At 42.2% G+C, this 25,199-nt stretch overlaps 12 protein-coding genes across 12 annotated transcripts; 5 read left to right on the forward strand and 7 right to left on the reverse strand.

Moving 5' to 3' along the window:
• Window positions 1–2,656: 2,656 nt before the first annotated feature.
• On the forward strand, window positions 2,657–3,298 carry SAMD00019534_060910 (hypothetical protein; the record flags this gene model as incomplete). The annotated part of the gene is made up of 2 exons (XM_012898689.1): window positions 2,657–2,984; window positions 3,054–3,298. 2 exons carry the CDS (start codon window positions 2,657–2,659, stop codon window positions 3,296–3,298), a joined length of 573 nt encoding a protein of 190 aa, XP_012754143.1.
• A 125-nt stretch (window positions 3,299–3,423) lies between these two features.
• Window positions 3,424–4,032, reverse strand: SAMD00019534_060920 (hypothetical protein; the record flags this gene model as incomplete). Its single annotated transcript, XM_012898690.1, has 2 exons — window positions 3,424–3,749; window positions 3,816–4,032. Coding segments are annotated over 2 exons (543 nt in total), but the record flags the coding sequence as incomplete, so codon positions are not given.
• A 435-nt stretch (window positions 4,033–4,467) lies between these two features.
• Window positions 4,468–5,735, forward strand: SAMD00019534_060930 (hypothetical protein; the record flags this gene model as incomplete). The annotated part of the gene is made up of 5 exons (XM_012898691.1): window positions 4,468–4,825; window positions 4,893–5,190; window positions 5,260–5,386; window positions 5,462–5,613; window positions 5,669–5,735. The coding sequence occupies 5 exons, from the start codon at window positions 4,468–4,470 to the stop codon at window positions 5,733–5,735; spliced, it is 1,002 nt and encodes a 333-aa protein (XP_012754145.1).
• A 370-nt stretch (window positions 5,736–6,105) lies between these two features.
• SAMD00019534_060940 (hypothetical protein) lies at window positions 6,106–9,797 on the reverse strand (the record flags this gene model as incomplete). Its single annotated transcript, XM_012898692.1, has 3 exons — window positions 6,106–6,393; window positions 6,462–8,031; window positions 8,152–9,797. 3 exons carry the CDS (start codon window positions 9,795–9,797, stop codon window positions 6,106–6,108), a joined length of 3,504 nt encoding a protein of 1,167 aa, XP_012754146.1.
• A 1,855-nt stretch (window positions 9,798–11,652) lies between these two features.
• Window positions 11,653–13,956, forward strand: SAMD00019534_060950 (hypothetical protein; the record flags this gene model as incomplete). The annotated part of the gene is made up of 1 exon (XM_012898693.1): window positions 11,653–13,956. One exon carries the CDS (start codon window positions 11,653–11,655, stop codon window positions 13,954–13,956), a length of 2,304 nt encoding a protein of 767 aa, XP_012754147.1.
• Window positions 13,957–14,204: 248 nt separating this feature from the next.
• On the forward strand, window positions 14,205–14,807 carry SAMD00019534_060960 (hypothetical protein; the record flags this gene model as incomplete). The annotated part of the gene is made up of 3 exons (XM_012898694.1): window positions 14,205–14,383; window positions 14,476–14,547; window positions 14,675–14,807. Coding segments are annotated over 3 exons (384 nt in total), but the record flags the coding sequence as incomplete, so codon positions are not given.
• Window positions 14,808–15,099: 292 nt separating this feature from the next.
• On the reverse strand, window positions 15,100–15,406 carry SAMD00019534_060970 (hypothetical protein; the record flags this gene model as incomplete). Its single annotated transcript, XM_012898695.1, has 2 exons — window positions 15,100–15,311; window positions 15,394–15,406. 2 exons carry the CDS (start codon window positions 15,404–15,406, stop codon window positions 15,100–15,102), a joined length of 225 nt encoding a protein of 74 aa, XP_012754149.1.
• Window positions 15,407–16,754: 1,348 nt separating this feature from the next.
• On the forward strand, window positions 16,755–18,214 carry SAMD00019534_060980 (hypothetical protein; the record flags this gene model as incomplete). Its single annotated transcript, XM_012898696.1, has 3 exons — window positions 16,755–17,191; window positions 17,246–17,906; window positions 17,981–18,214. Coding segments are annotated over 3 exons (1,332 nt in total), but the record flags the coding sequence as incomplete, so codon positions are not given.
• A 96-nt stretch (window positions 18,215–18,310) lies between these two features.
• Window positions 18,311–19,575, reverse strand: SAMD00019534_060990 (hypothetical protein; the record flags this gene model as incomplete). Its single annotated transcript, XM_012898697.1, has 3 exons — window positions 18,311–19,116; window positions 19,215–19,287; window positions 19,378–19,575. 3 exons carry the CDS (start codon window positions 19,573–19,575, stop codon window positions 18,311–18,313), a joined length of 1,077 nt encoding a protein of 358 aa, XP_012754151.1.
• A 361-nt stretch (window positions 19,576–19,936) lies between these two features.
• Window positions 19,937–21,118, reverse strand: SAMD00019534_061000 (hypothetical protein; the record flags this gene model as incomplete). Its single annotated transcript, XM_012898698.1, has 2 exons — window positions 19,937–20,934; window positions 20,998–21,118. The coding sequence occupies 2 exons, from the start codon at window positions 21,116–21,118 to the stop codon at window positions 19,937–19,939; spliced, it is 1,119 nt and encodes a 372-aa protein (XP_012754152.1).
• A 725-nt stretch (window positions 21,119–21,843) lies between these two features.
• On the reverse strand, window positions 21,844–22,833 carry SAMD00019534_061010 (hypothetical protein; the record flags this gene model as incomplete). Its single annotated transcript, XM_012898699.1, has 3 exons — window positions 21,844–22,182; window positions 22,253–22,503; window positions 22,581–22,833. Coding segments are annotated over 3 exons (843 nt in total), but the record flags the coding sequence as incomplete, so codon positions are not given.
• Window positions 22,834–23,288: 455 nt separating this feature from the next.
• Window positions 23,289–24,353, reverse strand: SAMD00019534_061020 (hypothetical protein; the record flags this gene model as incomplete). Its single annotated transcript, XM_012898700.1, has 1 exon — window positions 23,289–24,353. One exon carries the CDS (start codon window positions 24,351–24,353, stop codon window positions 23,289–23,291), a length of 1,065 nt encoding a protein of 354 aa, XP_012754154.1.
• Window positions 24,354–25,199: the final 846 nt, after the last annotated feature.

The raw sequence follows: 25,199 nt of genomic DNA on the forward strand, positions 1-25,199 counted from the left end.
CAGCAACAACAACARCAACAACARCAACAGCAACGACAAAAGCAACAACAACTTCAGGGATACAACGAAACAGAACAAATGTTATCTCCACCATTCGCATCCACCTCTACAACCACAACGACAACAACAACAACTACTGGAGGCATACCCAACAACATGACCTATTCAATCAATGATTCAGTAGTGATTGATGAAATGCCAACGTTCATGCCACCATCCGAATCAATGTACCCAACTCTCTCTGAACTGAAAGAGTCAGTCGGCATCGATGTGAACCAACTGTCGTTATCAGACTCTGAGGACATCAACAACATTTAATTGGACATCCAGTGCTTGCCAATCAACCAATCATTCACTCAACTCACCAGCGTATATTATTATCATATCATATTCCTATCCCTTGTTCTAAATAAAACCACCACTTAATATTATAACAGATTTACTGTTTCAAGTAAGCATACAGCTATGAGCAGTAGGCGGCAATATCAGATGGTCATTATTTGCTGACCTGGACATTCATTCAACCGACTAGTGGCGTTTCAACAATCACACCACACTCTGGAATCAAAATAATTATTGCCATCAAGATTTAATCCCCAGGGATAGAAAATATAGTCTAAAGCCTATAAATACCTCGAGGTATTTAGCTGCTCGATCAATCATATAATAATTTGTACAAATACAATAGTAATATATAATAAACAAATACAAAAGATGTGTAAAGATAATGAATCAGAAGTTAAACTTAATCCTCCACCAACATTCCTAAGCACCAAGTACAACTATCCAACACCATCAACTTCTTATTTCCCAAAGTACTATTCAACTACTATAAACAATAGTAGAGTTCATCCTCAAGTGGTTACACCAAAGCCCAAAGATGTAGATAAACCTTCAACACCAGAGAAGGATATAGTATATACATCATATCAATCTAGATATATGAGCACCAAGTATGAGTTTAGGTTGAAGGTAGAAGAACCAACTGGTGGTGGAAAGGGCGCCAAGATTGATCAATCAGTAGTTTATCGTCCGAGGTCACAATCAACTCCAATCAAGATGACGACGTCGTCACCCTCAACAACAGATGACTCAACAACAACAACAACTCAAACACCTCTTCCTAAATGCGGGGAAGAGACCAAGAACACTCCTTATGAACCTAAAAAGGAAGTCAGCAACACGATGATAAACAGACCCAGGAGACATAGTACAAGTGCAACATCACCCCCTAGATTATAGCCAGGCAAAGATTGATTGATTTATAAATTGTCATCAACATCTTTTGGGGAGGGAATAATCAAAATGTAATAAATTGACAGACATATATGTAATATACATGGAGGTACACGTGTAGAGTGCCAGCTGAATGAATAACCAATCTTCCACACACATATACACTGATAAACAAGGGTCCATTCAACCAATCAAACAGGGAGTTGATTGGGCAAACAGATAAAGATTGATACGGAGTACCAACATCACCTTATCACTGAGGCAGACCTACCACATCACCAACACAAAGGTCTGTGTTGAACAAACTTGATATATTACCATTTACAGGTAAATAAACATATCACCTGCCTGCCTGTTTGCTTGAGTGTAGTTGATCACAACCACCCACAGTCGAGAGATTAAGGCCCTACCACACACTCAATGCGTGGTAATGAGGTCAGGGGCTTGATCATGATCACACACTAGCCCCAACTTAATTAATATGTGATTGTTGGAGATTCTGGGTGATAGTATGTGATTTGACCTGCTGACTCTCCGCCAAGTAGCAATCTATCCCAAACATCTATTCAGGTATGTACCACTTGAGTCGTTGATTGAATTATCCATCAATCCACTAGTTGATGATGGCACCCACCATCCTTACCCTGCCTCTTGGTAAGGTCATCATCGTTTGCATTCCCCATCTATCTTCCCTCCTTCTCCAACCAGGTTAAGTCTGATATTGTTAATCAATTATAATCAATATAATTAATTAATTAATATTTTTTCTATCAATCAATCAATTTACAACGTTGTAGTTGATGTGAGGCTTAAGATTGAGTGATTCCTCTAATTCGACCAGACACCAACACCTATTAAAGACAGTGTCTTTTCACAATCGATAGTATATCTCATTGCCTGTTCAATAACGAATAATTAAAGATATATAATTATATATATACCCCTTGATTCAAATAACTAATTTGTTATTATTATTAACCTTTTCCAAATAACTAAATAACTAAAATGACACTCTTAAGTAAGTACCTACTTAATTGGAACTATATTAATTCATTCAATAACTAATATATTTAATTCTTAGACAATATATCACAAATGGGAACCATTGTAAATGTCCAGAAATCAAGTCAGAGCCAGACCAAGACAATTCTATCTACATCCAATATTAGTTCCAGTTCGTCGAACCTACAAACTTCCAATACTTTGTCCAGTAAGTGGGCTTTATGGTAGTGATGGAAGTAGACTACAATAATATATAATATCAATATATAATCTATTGACCTCGAGTTTTGTCAATCACCAAATAAACAAAAAATTTATCACTTTGTTCAAAAAAACGAGCGAAAGAGTGTTGATTGATTTGCTCGCCTGTAAACTCAATAAAGTAGTATTTGATAAAGATACAGATAAACACATAGATATGGATAATACAACCACCACTACTACGACTACGACGATAGAGTCAACTCTTCCAAATACTACAACACCATCAGTTGATACAACTACACCTGCTGCAATTGATGCAGCTGCAGCTCCTACAGTAGCACTGACAAAGAATCAAAAGAAGAGAGCAAAGGACAAGGCAAAGAAGTTGAAGCAGAAGGAACAAGGAACATCATCATCAAAACAAACAAAAGCTGTTGTTGAGGAGGAGGAAAGTGAAGACGATAAGTTTGAAAGACAATTGGAATGGGCCATCGCACAGTTGGAGCTGGGCACACAAAGAAAGGATGCTCAGAAGGAGCAAGGTGAGTAGAGTAGTCCTGATCAGGTCCCCCAGTCCGCGAACACACTCTAACATCATATCATAACATTAGTTGCCGAGGCACAATCAGTTATCCGCAAACTAAAGTCCAACAAGAACTCAATGGTACAGAAGGCACATCTGATGCACGTCGTCTTTGGTGCCAAGCTTGAGAAGAAGATGAAGGAGATGCCCATTCCAGAGATCTACTACATTGAGAAGAGGAAGAAACTGGAAGAGGCTGAAGCCTTGAAGAAGCAGCAAGAGGAAGAGAAGCTGAAGCAGCAGGAGGAAGTAAAGGATCAGGTGAAGCCATAACCTTGCCATCCAAATAAAATGTAAATCATAATAACCTGTCATGTCATGTCCTCCTTGTTCGTTATATACATTCTATCTATATTTATTTGATCGCTCTGTTTAAGATGATCATTGGATCCCTAGCTCTCTTCCAAATCCAATGACTTCTTAACGATTCGCTTGATCATTGTCCGATAGAGTTCTCTATCCTCTCGCCATAGTTTCTGAATGGATCGATGGGTGGGTGTTAGTGCATGAACGACTGATGATGTGGAGTCGTATTGAGTACATACTGCAGCCTCTATATTGGCAGGACTCTCAACATTTGGTTCAGAGAACATTGATACGACAGACAATAGGATCTTCTCCACTGATTGTACTGGGGACCATCGTTCAGCGCTTGTCTCATAATGATTTGGATCATCACCTGGAGGATGTAATATACTTATACATACTTCTCCATTTGGATACACTAATATTGAATGATGATGATGAGTTAGTCTTTGAGTCAGTCAGGTGGTCCCGAGGACGGACTTACCATTCGGATGGAACATGTCACTTGTGAACTTCATCTTTGGCGGACTTATTGGATAGGTCTGAGGGAATGTAAGCGTTGCTTCAAACAGACCGTTCTCATAGTCAGTACCTCTAGGTCCCATGATCAGTGCGTCCCATACAAATAGGTTCTCCTCATCTTGTGGTCCTGCTGTAATACCCTCTGGAGGGTCTTGAGTGAGGTCTACAATAATGGGATGTTAGTTAGTTGTACATGTATTGAAGGAACACCCTCATGATATCATTATCGATCAATCAATTAACCCCGATTGTGATCGGACTTTGTTTGACCGGTCATCCATTGATTGATTGATTGAGGGATGTTCATCGTTTGATTGTAATTGTCATATCATATCTATCCAACTTTTATACTCTTGCATCAATCTCTTGTAAGCGAATGACATGTTTGCTTGATTATATGTTGTTGTTGTTTAGGAGTACATGTATTATTTGTTTGTCCAAGTATGAATATGTGAATGATTGATTGACCGTGAATGTGAGTGAAAGGACACATCATTCAATTTTTGAAACAACTTGAACTCACCTCTGTTCGCACTCTTGTTCATTCACATCATAATAATAATTATTATTACTTACAAATACAAATACAAATACAAATATACAATATATCATAAATGGATCAAAAGAAATTGGTTGTTAGCATTCTACAGTTCTTGACTGGCTCATTGCCTTCGTTGTCAAGTGATAGCGCAGAGTCACTTCAAGTGTCAATCGATTGTATACGTGATGCATTCGGTGTCAATGAGAGTGATCCTACATTGCAATCATCTGCCACACTTCCACAAATATTCAATGCATTCTCATCATCTGCCGCAGCTGCTGCCACCTCCTCACCAACCGCTGCCCAACCAACCCGTCCACTCGAAGAACTCTTTGCTCAGAGCAGCCAAGAGATCCCCGATGAGCTTAGACAGTCATTCTCCAACTACTTGGACATCCTTCGTCAGAAGGGTGCCTTCAACGACCCATCCCGTATGTCTATTATTACTCAATCAATCAACTCGGTTGACCCTTCGCTAACACCCTCGACGACACACAGAACACGAGAACATATTGAGAGTGTCAAAGCAGAAGTTTGTAGAGTCAAAGGCAACAGAGATCAAGGAGATTGCTGAGAAGCTAAAGGTTGAGGGTAACAACAAGTTGACTGCACTCGATTTTAATGGTGCTGTTGAGTGCTACACCAAGGCCATCCTCTACGATGGCACCAATGCTGTCTACTATGCCAACCGTGCCTCAGCCTACAGCAACCTCAAGCAGTATGACAACGCCGTCGAAGATGCCAACAATGCCATCTCCAGGAATCCATCATACAGCAAAGCATACTTTAGACTCGGGTAAGCAGCATTGATTGATTGATTGATGGATGGAGTGACACTAACATGACCATCGGACATGACACATAGATCTGCCAAGATTTCACAGGGCAAGGCTGCAGAGGCTGTGGAAGCATTCAAGAAGGCATTGGAGTTTGAGCCAAACAATGAGGTCTACAAGTCATCCTTGGCCAATGCTGAGGCAAAGTTGAACAGCGTAAGTTAACACAAGATGTTGTTGTTACAAGACATCTCACTGACTAATCATTTGTTGTCAAATGTATGATTTTAGCCAATGGCAGGAATGCCTGCTGGTATGCCAGACTTGGGAGGCATGGACCTTGGTTCATTGCTCTCCAACCCAATGGTCAAGAACATGGCGCAATCCTTTATGCAGGATCCACAGATGAGACAAATGATGGAGAATGGCAACCTCCAAGATATGTATGTTAAGCTCGCGACATTCAACCATCAATGTATTAACAATCAATCACTTTAGGGCAAGAAACGTTATGAGCAACCCAGAGATGATGAGCATGTTTGGAGGTTTGCTTGGAAAGAAGTAAGGTCCACTCAACAGGCTATCCCTCCTCTGCCTCTCCATCTCACTCTCCATATGTCGACATAATAAATGGTAACCATTTTCCATTACCCTCCTCCCTGTCCTCCGTTCAATGGTTCATATCCAGTCAAGTACAGAACATGATGATTGTTAAATATAAATAATATTTATGGTTAAAGACTTAGGATGCTATGGTTGACTTGTTGGGTTTATATACATTTGTCATTGACGTTGTTGGATTGGTTGTTGGATATAGTTGATTGTTATACTTGTTGTTGGTTGTTATTGTTGTTGTTGTTGGTTGTTTGGATGTCGCCATGGACATATTTTGATTGAGTTGATTTGAATTGAATATCCATAACAATTTGTATGATCTAAGGCTTAACTTGATCAGAACCAAACATACATTTCCTTCGTTCTTCGTTCGTCATCTTGGTAAAGTCGTTCCTAAACACTCGGTTGAGGGACAGGACACCGTTGGCTCCAACCCAACAGTCTCCATACCTCGAATCCTTTGTCCTATCGTATTCCTCCTTGCTCGACGGGGACATCTCGATCAAGAGCTTCTTGGCGTTCCTCAACACCTGTCTTGGACTGTCTAGAACCGACACCGTGCAATGTAGCCACATGAATCCATAGTTTGGATCGGCATTAATACATAGCTAATGGTTGTACATAGTGTGTTAGTAATTTGATTGATTGTTTGATTGATCAGACGACGCCAACATACCTGTTCTAGTTTAGATATATCGCAATTGAATCCTTTCTCTAGAATCTCCAATCGAAGCAATTCAATGAAGGAATCGCCAAATTGCGGTGTGAACTGAATTGCAAACTCGAGGAACTTGCGCGCTTTGTCCAACTCGTTGTTGTTCAAAGCGATGCGGGCACCCTCACACCAAACCTCGCCAGACTTGGGCACGAACTGCAGTGCCTTGCGGAACACCTTGAGCTGTGCAGGTATGCCCTTGAGCTGCTTCAGTTGAATGAGCGCCGCCCAGAGCCTGCCTGCTCCACTGTGTATCTTGAGCGATTGTTTGGCCTCTTGGATGGCGGCCTCGTAGTTGTTGGCGCGCATCTCTAGTAGTACAGCCTCCAGGAACACCTTCCAGTCGAGACGTGCCTCCTCGTGTGCCTTCTTCAAAATGCGGCGCGACTTGTTGATGTTGCCGGCGTACTCTTCCAGTCGCGAGTACTCTAGTAGCACCAGAGACTTGAGCTTCGCCGGTACCTCTTGAAGTGCACGGAAGACAAGCTTCCTTGCCACGGTGATGTTATCTGTGTTGAGCTCGGTTCGTGCGCCGCCCAGCCAGACCTTCCAGAGCAGGTTCTCTGGACAGAGCTCGACACTCTTGACGTAGGCTGCTCGGCTGAGGCTGAGGTTCTTGGAGCGCTCTTCGATCTGGGCCGCCTCAAAGTAGATCTTCCAGGTGACCTCGCGTGACACAGACTGTCGCGCACGCTCCACAGTGTTGCGCGTCTGTTGCAGGAACCCGTGACTGGTCTTCTCGTAGAGACGCAGGGCGCTGAACCATAAGGGTCCGTACTTGGGGTCCTCTTGGAGACCCTTCTCAACGATGGCAATGGCTCGCTCATATTCCTCGCAACGTTCCTCGAGTTTGTAGGCCTCTTGGTAGATGGGGCCGTACCATGGAACGTGCTTCATCAGGTACTTGAAGATCTTGCGTGCCACCTCGATGTTGCCAGCGCGTGCCTCCAATAGACCACCCTCCATAACCGCTCGCCAGGTCTTGAATATGGACTGGTCGCGCAATTGAGATAGCAGGGTGCGTGCGCCGTCCAGGTTGTCCATCTTTTCCTCGTGTCGGATGCCTTTGATCAAAAGGCTCTCGTTGAATGGACAGTACTTTAGGCCCAGCTGGAGAATCTGTTGACACTTCTCAAGGCGACCATAGTCCTCCTCCATCTTGGCGTACTCTAGCCAGCCATGACTGATGTAGGGTTGGGTCTTGGTCACGATCCTGTAGAACTTGCGCGCAAGCTTCAGGTTGTTCTGTCGGTTGGCCAAATCGGCCAGCTCAAGATACACTCGCCAATGCACCTTGTCGGACAGGGTGGACAGGGACTGCGAGGCGAATGCCATGGCCACCTCCAATCCCTCCTTCTCCTTCAGCTTGAACTGTTTGATGAAGTTCTTGTACTGTTGGCGCGACACTGGACTCTCGACCATCTCGCCTCGCTTGATATCTTGGTTGGGTGGGGGCCGAGATAGGCATGCCTCCACCTCTGCATCTGGGCTGTCATAGTTGGAGTCATCATATGAATGCTCGCCATGATAGCTTTGATGTTGGTGATGTTGGTGTTGTTGTTGTTGATTGTGATGATGGTGATGATGTTGTTGTTGTTGTGAGTGTGATGATTGTCCATGATGTTGTTGGTGATGTGAATGATGTTGGTACTTTTGTTGATGTGGTTGATGTTGTTGATGTTGTTGTGGTTGATGTTGTTGTTGTTGCTGTGCTGGTGGACGGTGCTGTTGTTGTTGAGTGGCAGTGGATGTAGTAACTGGCGCTTGTGTCGGTGTTTGGGGTTGTTGTTGCGGTTGGTTTGGTATCAGCTGTGCGGGTGGCTGAAGTTGCTGTGGAGTAAACTGTTGAGTCGGTTGTGTCGTCTGCATTGTCGTCGCGAGACTTGACTGGTTTGGCGAGGCACCCTTTGAATAGGGGACAAAGGAGCCTTTGTTTGGATGAAATGGTGCGACCATTGGATTGAAAGGTCTGTGGCTCTTCATGTCCAATGGATCGCGACCCTGCTGAAGGTGCAGTGATGATTTCTGATTGGGTGCAATGTCCCAATATTGTGATCGAGGTGTGCCAGGCTGCTGTTGTTGCTGCTGTTGCTGTTGTTGTGGGAGACCAGTAGGGAAGGGCAGAGGCTGTCGTCCAATCCATGGGTTGTTCGTGTCCTTGGACAAGTCGGTAGAGGAAGACTTGTTTGGTTGCTGAATGATCGATGAGGCTGATGGTGATGGCTTCAATGAGGTTTGGAATGAGTGTCCAGTGAAGTCAGGTGACGATGATAGTGGTGCCCATTCATTGGCAATGTCATAGGACTTGAATAGACCCTGTTGGTGCTGCTGTTGTATGTCGCCATGGTCCCAGAATGTCATTGGATTGCCAGCAGCAGTAGTGTTTGAAGTAGTATGTTGTTGAGTAAACATAGGTGATGAGTGTTGTTGTTGTTGTGTCTGAGGAAAGCCGCCCTTCTGGTGCATCATATCATTCATTCGGTATGAGTTGTTGTTGTTGTTGTTGTTGTTGTTGTTGTTGTTGTTGTTGTTGTTGTTGTTGTTGTTTGACATCTGTTGTTGAAGGTTATAATCGAGGAATGGTGGATATGACGATGATGCTGGTGAATGTTGTTGTTGTTGTTGCTGCTGCTGCTTCTGTTGCTGTAACATCTGTTGTTGATATGAACCATATGGATTGTTTGCACCAACGGGTTGTCCAACAACAAAGGCAGTGGGACCGCCGCCGCCACCGCCACCATCAAGTTTGTGAAAGGCTGTCTGTTGTGTCTGCGCAGGCTGGCTGTTCTTCATCTGATGCTGAAACATGCTCCAATACATATCGGTTGGCGCTTTGAATGGAACATTGTCATCGCTGTCGCTGAGGATCTCCAATGACTTTTGTAGTAGCTGCGATTGTTCGACCAAGAGTTGGTCCTCATCATAGTTGTCCTCGGTGGATGCGTCGCGATATCTTTGATGTGGCAATGGCTGCTGACTCAGTTTGAATGGTCCTCCACTGTTGCTGTGTGTCGAGTTCGCACTGTTGTTGTTGTTGTTGTTTACATTGTGGAATTGGTTGTGATGAGATGAATGAGGATGTTGATGATGATGATTGTTATGATTATTGTGATGTTGATGATTATGATGTCCATTTAGAGTATGTTGCCCATTCTGTTGTTGTTGCTGTTGTTGTGTAGTCGACTGTGAAGGTGAAGATGTTGTTGACGATGTCGTCGATGATGACGAAGTGGATGTCGTCATCTTTTTCACAGCAGACGAGTAGCTCCTGTCTGTTGCCGCCGTATCCTTCTTCATTGTAGAGATAGATAGATAGGAGGCTACTGCTTGCTGCTGCCGCTACTTTCTGCTCCTACTGCTTGTTTTGTTGTCGCTAATCTGTGGCCTGTAGAGTATGTCGTCAAAGATGATAATGTATCGTTTGGTATCGCTTGAGATTGATTGATTGATTTATACAAGGTTGCTGTTGTTGATATAGATGATGCTAAAAGCAATCCTATGTTCATTAAAGTGTAAGCAAATCGTTGTCTGGTCCTGTAACTTTGTCGCCATATCATCAAACATACAATGTGTTATGTAATTGTCGTTGTTGTGATATTATTATTAACCTTGATCTCGATTGATTAACATGTTATAAAGGTCCTGTGTATCCAACTGTATGTATGTATGTTCAATGCTAAGTGTTTGTTATCTATTTGTTGTATGTTCAAAGAGTATATATATGTGTTGGTAAATGTCCTGTATAATCTATCTATCTATCTATCTATTGTCCTCCTGTCGACATGAGTAAAGTGACACACGCACGCACCTCTTTATCCAACAATCCAAATTTCTTCTGTATACCGCACAACACAAACACACACTAAAAGATCGCAATAGTAATATATATATTATTGTATAGTATAGTATTATAGTATACTAACATGTAGCTGTTGTTGTTGGTGTTGTTGCTGTTGTTGTTGCTGTTATTGTTGTTGTTATTATTGGTGGTGGTAGTGTGAGTGTGTTGGTAATTATGTGTACACGTGTGAGTGAGTGTGTGGGGGAGGTGGTGGAGATGGGGTTTGGGTGTTTACAAACTTTTTAAACTGTTACGTGGGTTGCCAGGCAATTTGAAAATGAACTGTTAGGATGAACTACTCTCTAATTTGAACTTTGTGTGTGGAGAGTGAGATGGCGGTTGAAATAACGGATTAAACAACCAAATACAAACAATTAAAAAAATCAAAATGAAATAAATTTGGTGGTGATTGTTGATGTTGAGTGTTTGTGTGATGTGTGAAACGTTACCATTTGGATTCTTGGAACTTCAACAGTGTTCAAGGATGGATCGAACAAGACCTCAAGCCAGGGATGTTGACATGGCAGGCCATCTACGACTTGGAGCAACATAATACTTGTCTGACCTGACAAGACATGTTTGATGTCCGACATGCTTTGTCCGAATATATTCGGAATGTAACATGTTAACGTTCAAGTTGTAAAGTTGAGTGTATGTATATATATGTATGTATGTCTGTATGAATATAAAGTAACTATAACATCATTCAAGTGATACTAACCACTACTGTATATAAATAAATTATAATGTTTATTTATAGTAATAAATACAACAAAGATAACTTTGAGGTGTTGTTGCCAATGGAGCGTGTGTGAGTGCGAATGCTCTTGTCTTTTGGAAAGTGTTAATGAACTTCCATGGATTGGACAATTTTTCATGAGATCCTTGAGTGTGGTGCTAATCATCAAAGTTCGGAAAACGAGAGAAATAGCATTGATCACAACAGGCTTCAGTAATCATCAGCTTAACCAAAGGTACAATATATCTGTATATATTATCAATCATTCAATCAATAATCATCAATAGCAGTGAACTGTACAGGTACATCATCATTGTAGGTTTCAGTGAAATACATTTGATCGTGAATGATTGATTGAATGAATGAATGAAATGTGATCAATGATGACTAATCACCAACCAATCAATCAATCAATTATATATGTTCAATAGGTTATTCATTGATTGTAGAAGTAGTATAGATATAGATATATATATAGTTAAACAACAATGTTTTGGTGCGCAAGAACAATAGCAAGATCCGGTGCACCGGCTTTGAAGAATGCACAGAGATTATCATCAACAACATCAATGATGACATTATCATCTTCGCGTACTGCTGGTCATGGTTATGCTTCAACATCATCAAATAGTGGCAACAGCAACAACAATAATAACAAGAATGATTCAAAGTCAGATAAGAATACAGCATCAACAACAACATCAGCAGCAGATGATCAACAGCAAGGTTCAACAGAGAAGATCAAGAAGTTGTTGCAAACCTTTGATCAAAAGTTTCAGAACAATGCATTGGAGTCGGATCAGAGACGTGCGAGCGGTGGACCACAACAGGATAGACACGAGGAGACCTATATCGATGAGGATGGAGATGAGATCGATGAGGATGGCCTTGTAAAGAGCAAGATGACCGAGGAGGAGGAGTCAATGAACGAGGACCTCGAGACGATGATTGAAGAGGAGATGGAGAATGGTGATGAGCCCTACGCATTCGACCCCAAGATGATGCGTCAGTTCAACAGGTACCAGCAGGTCGCCATTCCCGCCGACAATGTCGAGTTCCACCGCAACATGGAGATGGTCAACTTATTCGTGGGCGAGGACGAGGACGCCGAGGCCATCGACAAGGAGCTGGCCGGCCAGGACTTTGACGAGCTGATCGCCGAGGAGCATGAGGAGCTGTTTGAGGAGGATCCCGAGCAGGACGAGATGGATCTGGAGATCGAAGACGAGGAGAGGCGCTACAATGAGGCGATCAAGAACGGTGAGCCAATCGAGGCCAAGTCATTCTCGACGTTCGCCGCACTAAACTATGAGCTGCCCGAGGACGCCACGCCCGAGCAGATCCAGACGCACATCACAACCATCAAGTATTTGAAGCAGTATGGTATCGACACGACCAAGTTCACGACGAACGAGCTGGCATTCATGGCGCGTCTGAGCCCCGAGGAGCTTCAGGAGACTGTCGACGAGCAATTTGATACGGTCGAGCTGGCCGAGTTGGAGGAGCCCAACTACGAGCCTGCCCTGCACGAGGTCGACGAGGAGACTGGCATCGTCAAGGAGGAGATCAGCGACGCCTACGTCCTACATCAGCGCGACAAATTTGAGTTTGACTTGGACGAGGACCAGAAGAAGGCCATTGAGGAGGGCCAGAACAAGCGTAAGGAGGCCAGCGCACAGGACGGTCACAACACTCTGTACGACGATCACAACGCGAGCGAGAACTTCTTCCTGGTGGAGGACGAGCGCGTCTATAACGAAGAGGAGTTCAAGGCGCTGTCCGATGCCCTCGACTCTGAGCCCCTGTACGCCTACGAGAAGGACAACTATCTGGACAGCATGCAAGAGCTGGACGAGGAGGATCTCGAGCTCAACACAGACGGCAAGCAGAGCGAGCTGCGCACATTGCTCGACCCACTCAAGCACCTGACGCCAGGTCTCATGTCACGTATGACTGAGGATCAGAACGATCGCTTCGTGGCCAGCCTCAAGTTGGACAAGTATGACAATATGCCCGTCGAGGAGTTCAAGGCCAAGGTCGAGGAGATGAAGGCCGTCGACCCCAAGTTCGCCGAGAGTCTCGTCGATCGTTCTGAAGAGGTGCCACTCGTGGGCACTGAGGAGGAGATTGAGCAGTTGCTTTCCGACGAGCTGATGGACGAGAATGGGGAGGACGAGGATGACATCCACGACGAGACCGACCTGTTTGAGTTTGACGATCGCACCCAAGAGACCATCGTCGACGGCGCTGAGGGTCTGGTCCAGTTCCAGGACTACGTCGACAACCTCTACTACCACGAGCAGCTGTACGACACTGAGTGGCACGAGCATCTGCGCGTGCTGGGCACCGATGTGGACATGTATCTTAGACGCAACAAGAAGAAGATGGTGGCGCTGTCCAAGCGTCGCGAGCGCGCTGCCAAGTACCGCGCCGAGACTCTCAAGAAGAACGCAGCCAACCCCGTCACCCCCGTGTACAAGCGCCAGGAGCTGCCCAGCGGTGAATATGTATTTAAGTCGACACACGCGCCCAACACCTTTGTCCGCATCAAGCCATTCACCGAGGAGGAGATAGCACCAGAGCACGCCGACAAGTTCAAGCAGACACTGACCGAGTCGTACCGCACGCTGTCGGGCAACGGCTACTACTCACGCCGCGACACCAAGAAGACGATGGAGATGATCAGACGCGCACTCGCCAGCTACAAGCCACACATGAACTCACGTCGTCTCCAATTGGAGAGTTCAGACATTACCAAGGATCCAAGATTCGAGAAGCAGAAGAACCTCATCGTCGAGCCATGGATGTTGCCAAGATACAACCCAGAGTACTACAGTGGCGAGGACATGCAGGATACCGGTTCCACTCAACTCTAACACACATACATATATTAATAATTACAACAACCAAACAACATCCAATCACCTCTCAAATAAACGTTCGACCAAACTTAACTTGTCCACAAGACTCGTCTGAACACGAGGAAGTTCGACTTGATGAATTTTTCGAAAAGTGTTGGCAAGTGATGTCGCACTCCCGCACAACATAATGAGAGATAATTGATCATATTCTTGTTATTTAGTTTAGTTTGTAGTTGTAGTATATATATATATTTAAGAGAGAGATGACGATCAATTATAGACAGAAGTGGGTACAGGACCTCCCACCTCCAGGAGGTTGGGCACCTCTGCCCTTTGGTAGACAGACACCAAAGATGGTCTCTGGTTACAAGTTGTTTGGAGCTACATTCATTATTATGAGTGTTGGTACCTACATCTATATCAACACAAGAATACAAGATCTGTATGTGATTGATGGCACCAACAGCGTCAGCAGCATAGTCACAGGTTATCGTCAACATGGATACTAACATTCAAACATCAACAAACAAACAGCCAAGACGATGAGACTGAGAGAATCCGTTTGTCAAAGATATTGCCCATCATCCAGGCTGAGAATGATATTCTGTAAGATCAACATCAATCAATCAATCAAGCATAGCGGGCATCAGCAACAGCAACAGCAGCAACAGCAGACAGATCACATGACAGGTTGTGAACAACAAACATTAACATTGATGATGCATGATTATAGGTTCCTTGGATCGACTCACAAGAATGTATACACAACTAGATGGATGCCACCATTGATCAACAACAATGGTGCTTACAGAATGATCCCAAGAGAGTTGAACTTGGCAAACAAGAAGCCTCAGTCACATCATCACTAAGCGAGCGAACAAGCGAGCGAGGATCAAGATCATTGCGAGCAACATGACATACACATTAACACATTAGCAGAGTGATATGATGATCACTCAATAAACGATACCAACATAGCAATAGCAACTATCAGCAACAGCAGTATCAGACAGACTCATTCAGGACGATGACGATTGATTGATTACACTGCAGTGATAGATTGATTTGTTTAATTAATTACAAGTTGTTGATTGATGTTATGATACAACATAGGTGCATGACAAGCACGATGATGATGATGATGATGGATCACATGGTTTACAATTGGATCACAGCACCAATGTTAACACCGAGACCAAGATGGATTCCGAGGAGGTCAACAGAGGCACCGACGCCAACTCCAACTCCGAGACCAAGGAGGGCGTTCTGGTTGCTGGCCTGGCCTACAGTCACTGTCTTGGAGGTCGAGTACGAGGTCATTGACTTGTTGGAGGTCATAGCGTTGACGTTTCCGAGGGAAGACATGGCGTCTAAGAGAAAAGAGAGAGAAGAGAGAGGAGGTAGAGCGCGTTAGAATTGTTTGAATGTTGGATGCATGGCGTAGGTACATACTCATAAGAGTCATTTTTGGAAGATGTTGATGGTATTAATCTTGAAGATTGTTATAATATAATATTATTTGATTGGTATTGATTTGATATTGATTGATTAGACTGGATCCATGACTATTTATAGTTAATTGTTATTGACATTGTTGACAATGAATGCCATGTCTGTTGACTGTATACTTCGTTACAAGTCAACGTTTCATCGGAATCGGATTCAATTCAATCTTCCAAGTCATGTTGGCTTTAATTAATTAATATAAAGGTTAGATTGACCAATGACTGGTATCGTTGAGTAGTGGTATGAGTTGGCAACTAACCCATATCTATAGATGATCTATTATATGATGTCATCCAACTACTGTATGCCAGTTTGTGTTGTGTGAGTGTTTGATCATATGATCAATTTGTTGTTGTCGACACTGATCAGTAGTAGTGAGTAGTGTACTGAGCATCGATGTAGACAGAGTCAGACGAAGAGTCTTTTCAATGAACCTTAAAGGGTGTGGGTGGTGTAGTGGTAGGATGTAAATCAAAGTTGATTGGACAAACAAAGTGATTGGAATAACACTCACACACACACAACATTGACACACCTTTTTTGATTAATAGATTAATAAGTCGTTTAGGACCTTGTTCTGTATGATCATATACCCAAGGCATACGTCTAAATGAAAGAATCATAACATTTAACTATTGACTATCCAGACGATGTTCTATTTGAATATTTGAATGATTGTTTATTCAAATAATATAATAACAAATATAGATAATGAATCCCAATTGTAACCTTCAAGACATCTCTTATTAAAGATAAATTGATTGGTTGAGAATGAAGTTGTTGGATTGGAAATGTATATAAATGAACTTCCATTATTTGATCTAATTTGGGATTGTACAATGAATGATCAAAATTTGATTTGATTTTTGGATGGAAGGTTCCAAATCAGATATTTCTTATATTAAGATTTGACGAGGTCCCTTTTTAATCTTGCTTGTCCCACCTTCCGTTGTCTTTCTAAACTAAACTTTAAACTTCCCACCTATACATCTATTCATTGTTTGATCAATCAATCATTCAATCAATCAAACGATAGAAATAATAATAGCAAACAAACAAACAAAAGAATAATGTCATGTCCATTTCATATTTATAATGTCAAGACCAAGAATGATGATATACCAGTGACAGTTCAATATCTTAGAGAGTGTGATGTAGTACCACAACATCCATTATCAAATATAGAGTACTCCATAGATGATAAGGAGTACATGTCAACAATGTTACATTATTTCTTAAACTTTCTAAGATTGTCAATCAGTGTACCATTGAAACAGTCAATGCATCAATCACAACATTCTCAACCTGTCAACAAATTGACATATACAGTATCATTGAATGATAATGAAAAGTTGAGATGTATAATCAACAATCCATCATTGGCTTTGGCTGCCAGGCGTTATTGCTGTGTCGGATTCTTTGGAACTCGCTCCAACGACTATTCAGCTGGTGCTGATATTTGCGAGAGTGATCAAATGCTCATCAGTCAACTGGCTACATTTCCAGGAGTGTTGGCCTATGTCACTGTACACAAGGATGCCCCATTGCACCCGGAGCACATGGTCAACAACAACCTATTGGACTACGCCAACATCGTCATTATGGAGGACTTTAGCACAGCTGATGAATGGAGATTGAATAGCTGTCATGTGGAGGCTGTCCAAAAGTCAAGTCCACTGTATTACCACTTTGTTCGAATCAACAATGCTCTGATCACACTACCTCAATCATCCATATCCTCCCCGGATCTATCCTCCTCAACGATCAAGAGTGTTACCACCGTGTCCGAATACCTCAGCCGATCGTCATACTCACTGGAACCTATGCCAATAACATTGATTAGGTCCAAGTACTACTCATTCAAAGATGGATCACTTGGATGGCGAGGTATTCGCACTTATGGAGAGTTGGTGATCACATCATTCCTGAGTCCAAGTGCCAACTCATTCTTCCAATTTGTTGTTGACAGCATGTCCAGTGAACTTGGTATCAACATGAAGATGGTTGACATTTGGCAATTGGTACCTCAGTCCAGATGGTCCGAACCTCCACATCTACTGATGGAGGAGTTTGGTATCGACTGTGCATTCATGTGTGGATTGGTCTATGTCAAGGGATCACACTCACTCGAGCCAATCTCTGCGCCAATATGTTCTGGAACAAGATATAATAATCAATCAGTATACTTCTCGGATATTATAATCAAGTCATCCAACAATGATAGCAATAACATCAACTCAATCAAAGATCTTAAAGGAAGAACATTCGCTTATAATGGAAAGGAATCATATTCTGGATATCATGTACTTAGACATCATGTTCAAAAGGTAGAAGGATTCAATGGCACACTGGAAGAGTACTTTGGCAACAACACAACAGCATCTGGATCACATCTAAAGTCAATCCAAATGGTACTCAACAATCAATGTGATACAGCTGCCATAGATAGCACAGTATTAGTATGTCCCATCAATCAATCAATCAAATGTTAGTCATTATACTCACTTATTCACTCAATCAATCATTCAAACAGGATGTAGAACTATTAAAGAATAATGGAGAGTTGGCCAAGAATATTAGGATTGTTGATCAGATTGGACCATCACCTATGCCTCCATTGGTAACAAGAAAGGACACAATGGCATACTTCCAGAAGAGCAACATACAGGCATATCTTCAACAGTTTGGTGAACGCCACAGTGATGCTATCCAAAGATTTGGATATCTTGGCTTCAAATCAGTTGATCAATCCACCTACGATCCAATCGTCGAGGCAATGAAGTAAACTTCCATCACTCACTCACTCACTTGCTCACCCAATCAATCAATCAATCAAACAATGTCGCCTCTTCTTACTTGTTATTTATGGCTTTATTTCACCGAGGAATATAGTCTTGTCTGATGAACCAGATGCAATGATGGGCTCGAATGGATGGAAGTCCACTTGGTTGACTGAGCCTGTGTGTCCAGGCAGTCGGTAGAGTATCTTGCTGCTGCTCACATCCCATACGTACACCTGGCCATCGGATGAGCCGGCTGACACGCGCTGTCCATCAGGCGACCAGGAGCACTTGAGTAGTATCTTTTCAAAGTTGTGCTGTGCGCCAGTCAGCGTGTTGGTGCAGCGGTTGGGTGGGGCAAACGGACGGATGTCCCATATCTTGAGTGAGTTGTCCATTGAGTTTGAAAGGAGATGCGAGCCATCCGGGCTGACGGCCAGGCCGGTGATCGAGTCGTTGTGGCCCTGTAGTGTCATGATCTCGCGCTGTGTGCGCAGGTCGAATACGCGTACCACGTTGTCCAGACAGCCTGTGATGACCTGATCGCTCGAGTCTGACATGGCCACGGCCGTCACTGGGAATTTGTGCGTGAATGTCTCAATGCTGTGTCGCTGGCGTGTGTCAAAGAGTCGCGCGGTGCAATCATCAGATGCAGTGGCTACCAATGGAGGTCCGCGTCTTGCAGGACAGCATGAGTTGACGAATTTCTTATGTTCGCGAATACGTTTGACTAGTGTGCCCTCGACTGTATCCCATAGTCCAACTGACTTGTCCGATGACACTGAGAACAATTCAATTCCTTCTCTATCCCAATGTAGCTCTAATATGCTTCCCTGATGTCCTTTGAGTACAGAGTAGTTGATACAATCTCCATATACATTCCACAAATCTGTTCATTTGATTGATTGATTGATCGAGATTGGTTAGTCAGTTGCTGTTGTGATCATTGTTGCGGGATGATGATGCTGTTGATGTATGTTGACATACATATCTCTTTATCGAATGAGCCAGATGCCAATGCTGTACCAAATGGATTGAACTTGACACTGAATACCTCTCCCTGTTGTTATCAATGATGTTCATAAATTGAATGAAACGAATGAATGAATGAGTAAATGAATGAATGAAAGAATGTACGTAATGTACATACTCTATGACCTGTTAACTGCATTATAGGACTCTTCAGCTTTGATGTTCTCTCTGTACCAAGTATGATCTCCTTTGATGATGCCGAGGTATCTCTAAGTGCCAACTCATTCTTTTGTTTCTTTACACTGCCATTGCTATCATTGCCATCTCCTACCACAATAAGGCTATTACTATCATTCTTTCTCTTGTTGTCTGTCATCTCTATCTCTATCTCTATCTCTATCTACAAATACACAATATTCATTCAATCAGAAGTCATTTTTTGACTCTAAGCGAAGATCACTTCAACCATTGAGTATCTTTCGACAAAACACGAGAATGTAATCAAACATACATGTTATAACAAGGTAATACAACATTGTCTGAAGAGTTACAACTATTAATTGTACTTGTACAAGTAAGTAATAGTGATGTCTTTTGGCAACTTGTCCTTGGACATACATTCATTACATTAGTGTAAACACAACAAGGTCTTGTTCATAGAGATAATATTATTAATTGATTCTATTTATTGAATAATGTAATGTGTAAAGTATATATTTATGATGATTATGATGTTGTTATAGTGGACCCATCTTATTACCAGACTCCTCTCTTCTTGATCTTCTAACTCTTCTAACAACCAATACAATGATTGTTATGATGATTGCCAATAATACAGCACCACATACAACTGCAATGGCAACGATACCAGAGACACCTATGCGGCTATCACCCTTGGTTCCATTACCTTCACAACCATACTGTAGACGATTGTTTCTAGAGTCTGGACTGTCCAACACTGAGAACGATGGACTGACACTGCATTGTTGACATTGTGGCAAGTTGATACCAAACAGTGACTGGTTGGTCGATGAACTGATCAGCTCGTTCCTGGTGAATGTTGGCAAACCATCAGAAAGACCAAACGTTGGGAAGGTGGCAAACAACTGATCATAATCAGTATCTCTAAAGTATTGCATGTTGTTGTCGATTGAGTCCCAACCAAAGAGGAACACTCTTCCACAGTTTGGACCAGTGGTAACAGTTGTCGTCGAGGCATTCTTGAAGAGAACAACCCTCAAAGTGTTCATGTTTGATTGATATGTCCATCCTTGGATTGAAACATTCATCACAACATCAGTGGTGATCATGATTGTTGAGTTGTTCGAGTCTGGGAACAGAAGATCTTGGACCAACACTGTGATAATGAGAGTTGGTTGGGCATCCACCTTGGCCAGAGTATACAATCTAGATGTGATGTTGTTGACTTTATCGTTGGTTGGTTGGGACATGGTCCAAGCAGTAGTTGGGACAGACTTGACAACACGTTGATCAATATCCAACTCTTGGATGGCAAAGATGTCAATGACATTGGGCAAGAAGTGTGAATCAGCAGATTGGAATGTTGTCTTTGGTGTAGTATCAACATTATTGATCAATGCTCCAGTTGCTGTATGGACTTCACAGTGTACTCCACCCCAATATCTATCACATTGGCATCTTCCATTCACACATTGTCCATGAGAAGAACAAGCATCCTGATATCCACAGTTATTACTCAGTAGGGGGGAATTATCTATAATATTGTAAATGTTAGAATATTATTAATTTAATGGATTGATTGATCGAATATACATACATATGGCCAGAGTATTGTTTGAGAAATAGGTGTTGGTGTCAATTGTAACTTTGAGTTTGGCATATCCTTTGGTCAGATTACCAATTGAACAGGTGATCATCTCAGAGCTGATCGATGTCATACTACATTCAATATCATTGATGTTAACATGTTGACTGGTTGGATTGAGTGTTATTGGTGATGGTCCAAAGTAACCATGAAATGTAACAACACCACCATCAGTATAAATTGGTGTAATTGATGATATAATTGGATAACTAGTGGCTGCCATAGTAGTCATAGCCATTGTAATTCCAATTAATAGAATGGGTATAAAAGTGCGGTACATTGTATTATTAATATTATTAGATTGTTTTAAAATGAAAAGGATTATTATTATTATAATTGATTATGATTATTATTTCTTATTCTTATGATTATTATTAGTATGATGAATGTCTTATAAGTTTAGTTTGATATTTATAGAATCTGATGGACTGTGAAGATGCACTACTCCGAGTTTAGTGATCGCCCAGCATCCCAAGAACGCAAAACTTGAGGATTTTTTGCATTTGGGTAGTGTTTTGATGGATAAGTCCCATCCAACCCCACTTCAGAAGACTCCAGAGTCAGTGTCCTTTCAAAGTCTTTGCGGCAACTCGCTTTGTAACCCTTTACAATGATCTAGAATACACAAAGAGTAGTTTTGGGGTCTAAGAATATAATATAATTGTAAAATATTTAAAATCAATAAATAATAATTTAATCGGTAGTTCAATGTGTTGACTAAAGTGCCAATTCCTAGGGGAAGCTGAACTTGTATGTTGAACTCAAAATGATATTATATCTGATAAGATATAACTACTGAGGAGACCACTCTCCAAACACCTTGATAAGGAATTCTTTGATATGTTTGGAATATCCAGCATTGTTCTCTGTATCATTGTGACCATATTTCTCAAATCTAATAATTTCCTTCTGAGATGAGTTGATTGCCAGCTCCTCCAACTTGTCCATATGCTGAGGTGGTACAACTGTATCCTCTCGTCCTGATAAGAATAGTATTGGAGTTGTAATTGATCTAATTGAGTTCTTACTCATCCATTTGTTCTTTATCAATGGCTTGAGTAGAACCAATGACCCCATAATATTATCCATCATATCAGGTATGGACAAGAATGTATTTACAAATATGTTTGCCTTGATCTATATTATAATAATAATGAATGAATGAATAAGAAATGTGGAGCTTGAGATGTTGAATGATTGTACTTACCTTGTCTGGATATCTCATTGACGTGTTTATTGCTACCGCACCTCCCAATGACAAACCATATATAACTAACTTCTCAGGATCAATACTTTCGTCAGACATCAAGTACTCAATACAAGCATCAATATCTTTCTTGATACCACTCTCCATTGGTGAACCATCACTCTTTCCATATCCTCTATATGATAGAACGAATAAATTACAACCTACTTGATTACTCAATCTCCAATAGGTTGGTAGTCCATAACTCATATCTAAAGTAGATGATCATTCTGAATTAATATTGTAGAAGATGATGATGATGATGATGATGTAGACTCTGTGTACTTACTTCCACCATTGCCATGGCAATATAATATAGTTGGTACACCCTTTGAGTTCTTTTGTTTGATGAACCAACAGTGTATAGTAAGACCATCCTTGGTTTGTAACATCAACTCTTTAAAGTTGTTGTCATTGAAGCCCCAGCTCTTTGGTTCAAGGAAGTATCTTCTGTCTGGGAAATAAATAAACTTCTCTTGAGCTAGGTAGGCTATAATAGGTAATCCTACTACACCAGTGAACAACAAAGCAACACTCCTATATTATTAACCATATTTAGAGTAATTAATAATTATTTATAACTTTGGGACATTAACCTTACCAAATTGCCATTTGAGCAAGATAACTAAATTGGATAGTCATATTCAGATTGATTGTTTGATAAGTGTAATATACTTTAATGTATAAGGAAGAGATAGTGTATATATATGTTTGAATAAAGGTGAATGAGTCAGTGAATGAACTAATGATTATATATGAGTGAATGACTCACACAAACTTGAACAGGTAAGATGACATCTTCATTAATAATTATTAATAATTCCTTGTATGTGAATCCAGATGGCAGAGACAAGTGAAGTAGACATACAAACAAGACTGAATGATAAGAATAGATATAATGAGAGGCAATAAAATAGATAGACAACGGACCAATGACTTTGATTATTATTAACAAGGTGAAAGGAAAGAGCAACAATGAAGACATGCACTACTTGATTTATTTGGCAGTCTCGGGCTTTCTGGCCAAGACAAAGAGCATTGGCGAGAAGATCTCCTTGCGACCTCCCTCGACGAGGTAGATGGCAGCACCCTGGAGCCAGACGTTGACGTCGTAGGCACCACCTGGGGCAATCTTGACGACCTCGAGCAACTGGCACAGCTTACCGGTGAGGTAACGACCGACGGCGGTGTGCAGGAAACCAGTGATCGAGAACGAACCGGACAATGGCAGGTACCATGGAAGGTCAGAGGTCTCGGCGAGATCGGTGGCGGTGATCACCTCAAAACCAGCCTCCTTGAGGGCGGCGACGATGGCAGCTGGCTGCTCCAGCTCTGGGAGACCGTTGCCGAGCTCAATCTCACGCTTGATCTTCTTGTGCTCCTCGTTGTTCTTGTCGTACTTGTTGGTGACGATCCACTCGTAGCCTCCAAAGAGTGCGCCGGGCTTCAACAGACGGAAGATCTCCTTGTAGCAGTCGACCTTGTTGGGGGCGTGGCAGGTGGCCTCAACCTGGTAGATGGCGTCGTAGGTGGCGTCCTCCTGGGGGACCTTCATGAAGTCGGCCTTGATGAAGGAGCAGAGTGGGGCGAGACCGGCAGCCTCGTTCAGACGCTTTCCACGCTGGATCTGGTACTCGTTGTTGTTGAGACCGACGACGTGGGCACCGGAGAAACGGGCAATGGTTCTCATTGGACCACCGACACCGCAGCCGACATCGAGCACACGCATGCCTGGGAACAGACCGAGCTGATGAGCAAGGTACATCTCGTGACGGGCAATCGAGGCCTCGAAGCTCTCGAACTTGTGACGGGTGGCAAAGTGGAAGGACTGACCCCAGCCAAACTCGTAAAAGTCGGTGGCCAGATCGTAGAACTGGTTGACCATGCTGGTGTAGTTGTTCTTACGGGCTTCGATGGACTTGTCCTCATTTCCCTGGAACAGCTCGTTGTACTGCTTCAAAGTGTCAGAGATACCAGCACGGCCGACGGCATCAGACTCCTTACGGGCGATGGCCTTCAAACGGGTCAAATCACCCTCCATAGCTCTTTGTTGAGTGTTCATTATGTTGTATGTTGTTGTTGTATAAAGGGGAAAGTGTTAAATAAGTTTATAAATATATTAGGGTAGTTGGTAGTAAGTTGATATATGTGGAGTATGAAGAATTAATTGATAAGGATTGATATATAACAAATTATCTCGAAGGTATGTATGAAGATAATAAAGGTATATATAATAATTATTATAATTAAATCTCGAAGAGGAAAGTAAAGTGATTACTACTGACTTGGAGGTAAAGGTAAAGAGATAGATAACTTATGTGTAGAGCTTGGTGATGGCTTGTAAAGTGAATGGTGTTGGTTGAGTGACAGTCAATGGATGAGGTGAGAGAGGACCGCCTCACATTCACTCATTCTGGTCTGACTGGCCCACTCGATTACATAGAACCAACAACTAATCAAGAATCAACAACAAACTTTAATCATCATCCCCATCACATCACACTGCCCACCCGAGTCTGAGGTCTTGCCCATCAAAGATTGAACAGCCGACGAATGTTTTGAAAGACCTTCACCTCATGTTGTTGTTCTCCACTCTGGAACAACATAAAAAAAATCATTTAAATCACTAATCGATTACTTTGTTGTTTGTGTTTCGAATAAAGATATCTGATTGCCCATCATCCACCATCCCAGCATTAACAAAAGAAATCAAACATTGGTGGGCTGTGTGTGAGTGGGTCTCGATCACTCGTCATTGCAGGCTTCTTCAAGGGTGCAACGTGTGAACTCAACCCTCTGATCTTTCGACCTCGCAAAGTGATCTCGTCATGAACATGCGACACTCCTATCATCAACTCTACAGATCCAATGGTTGCCTTTGTATTTGTAATACACCACAACAACCAAT

The sequence above is a fragment of the Acytostelium subglobosum genome (assembly GCF_000787575.1).
Source record: "Acytostelium subglobosum LB1 DNA, scaffold: scaffold11, whole genome shotgun sequence".
Lineage (NCBI taxonomy): Eukaryota > Evosea > Eumycetozoa > Acytosteliales > Acytosteliaceae > Acytostelium > Acytostelium subglobosum.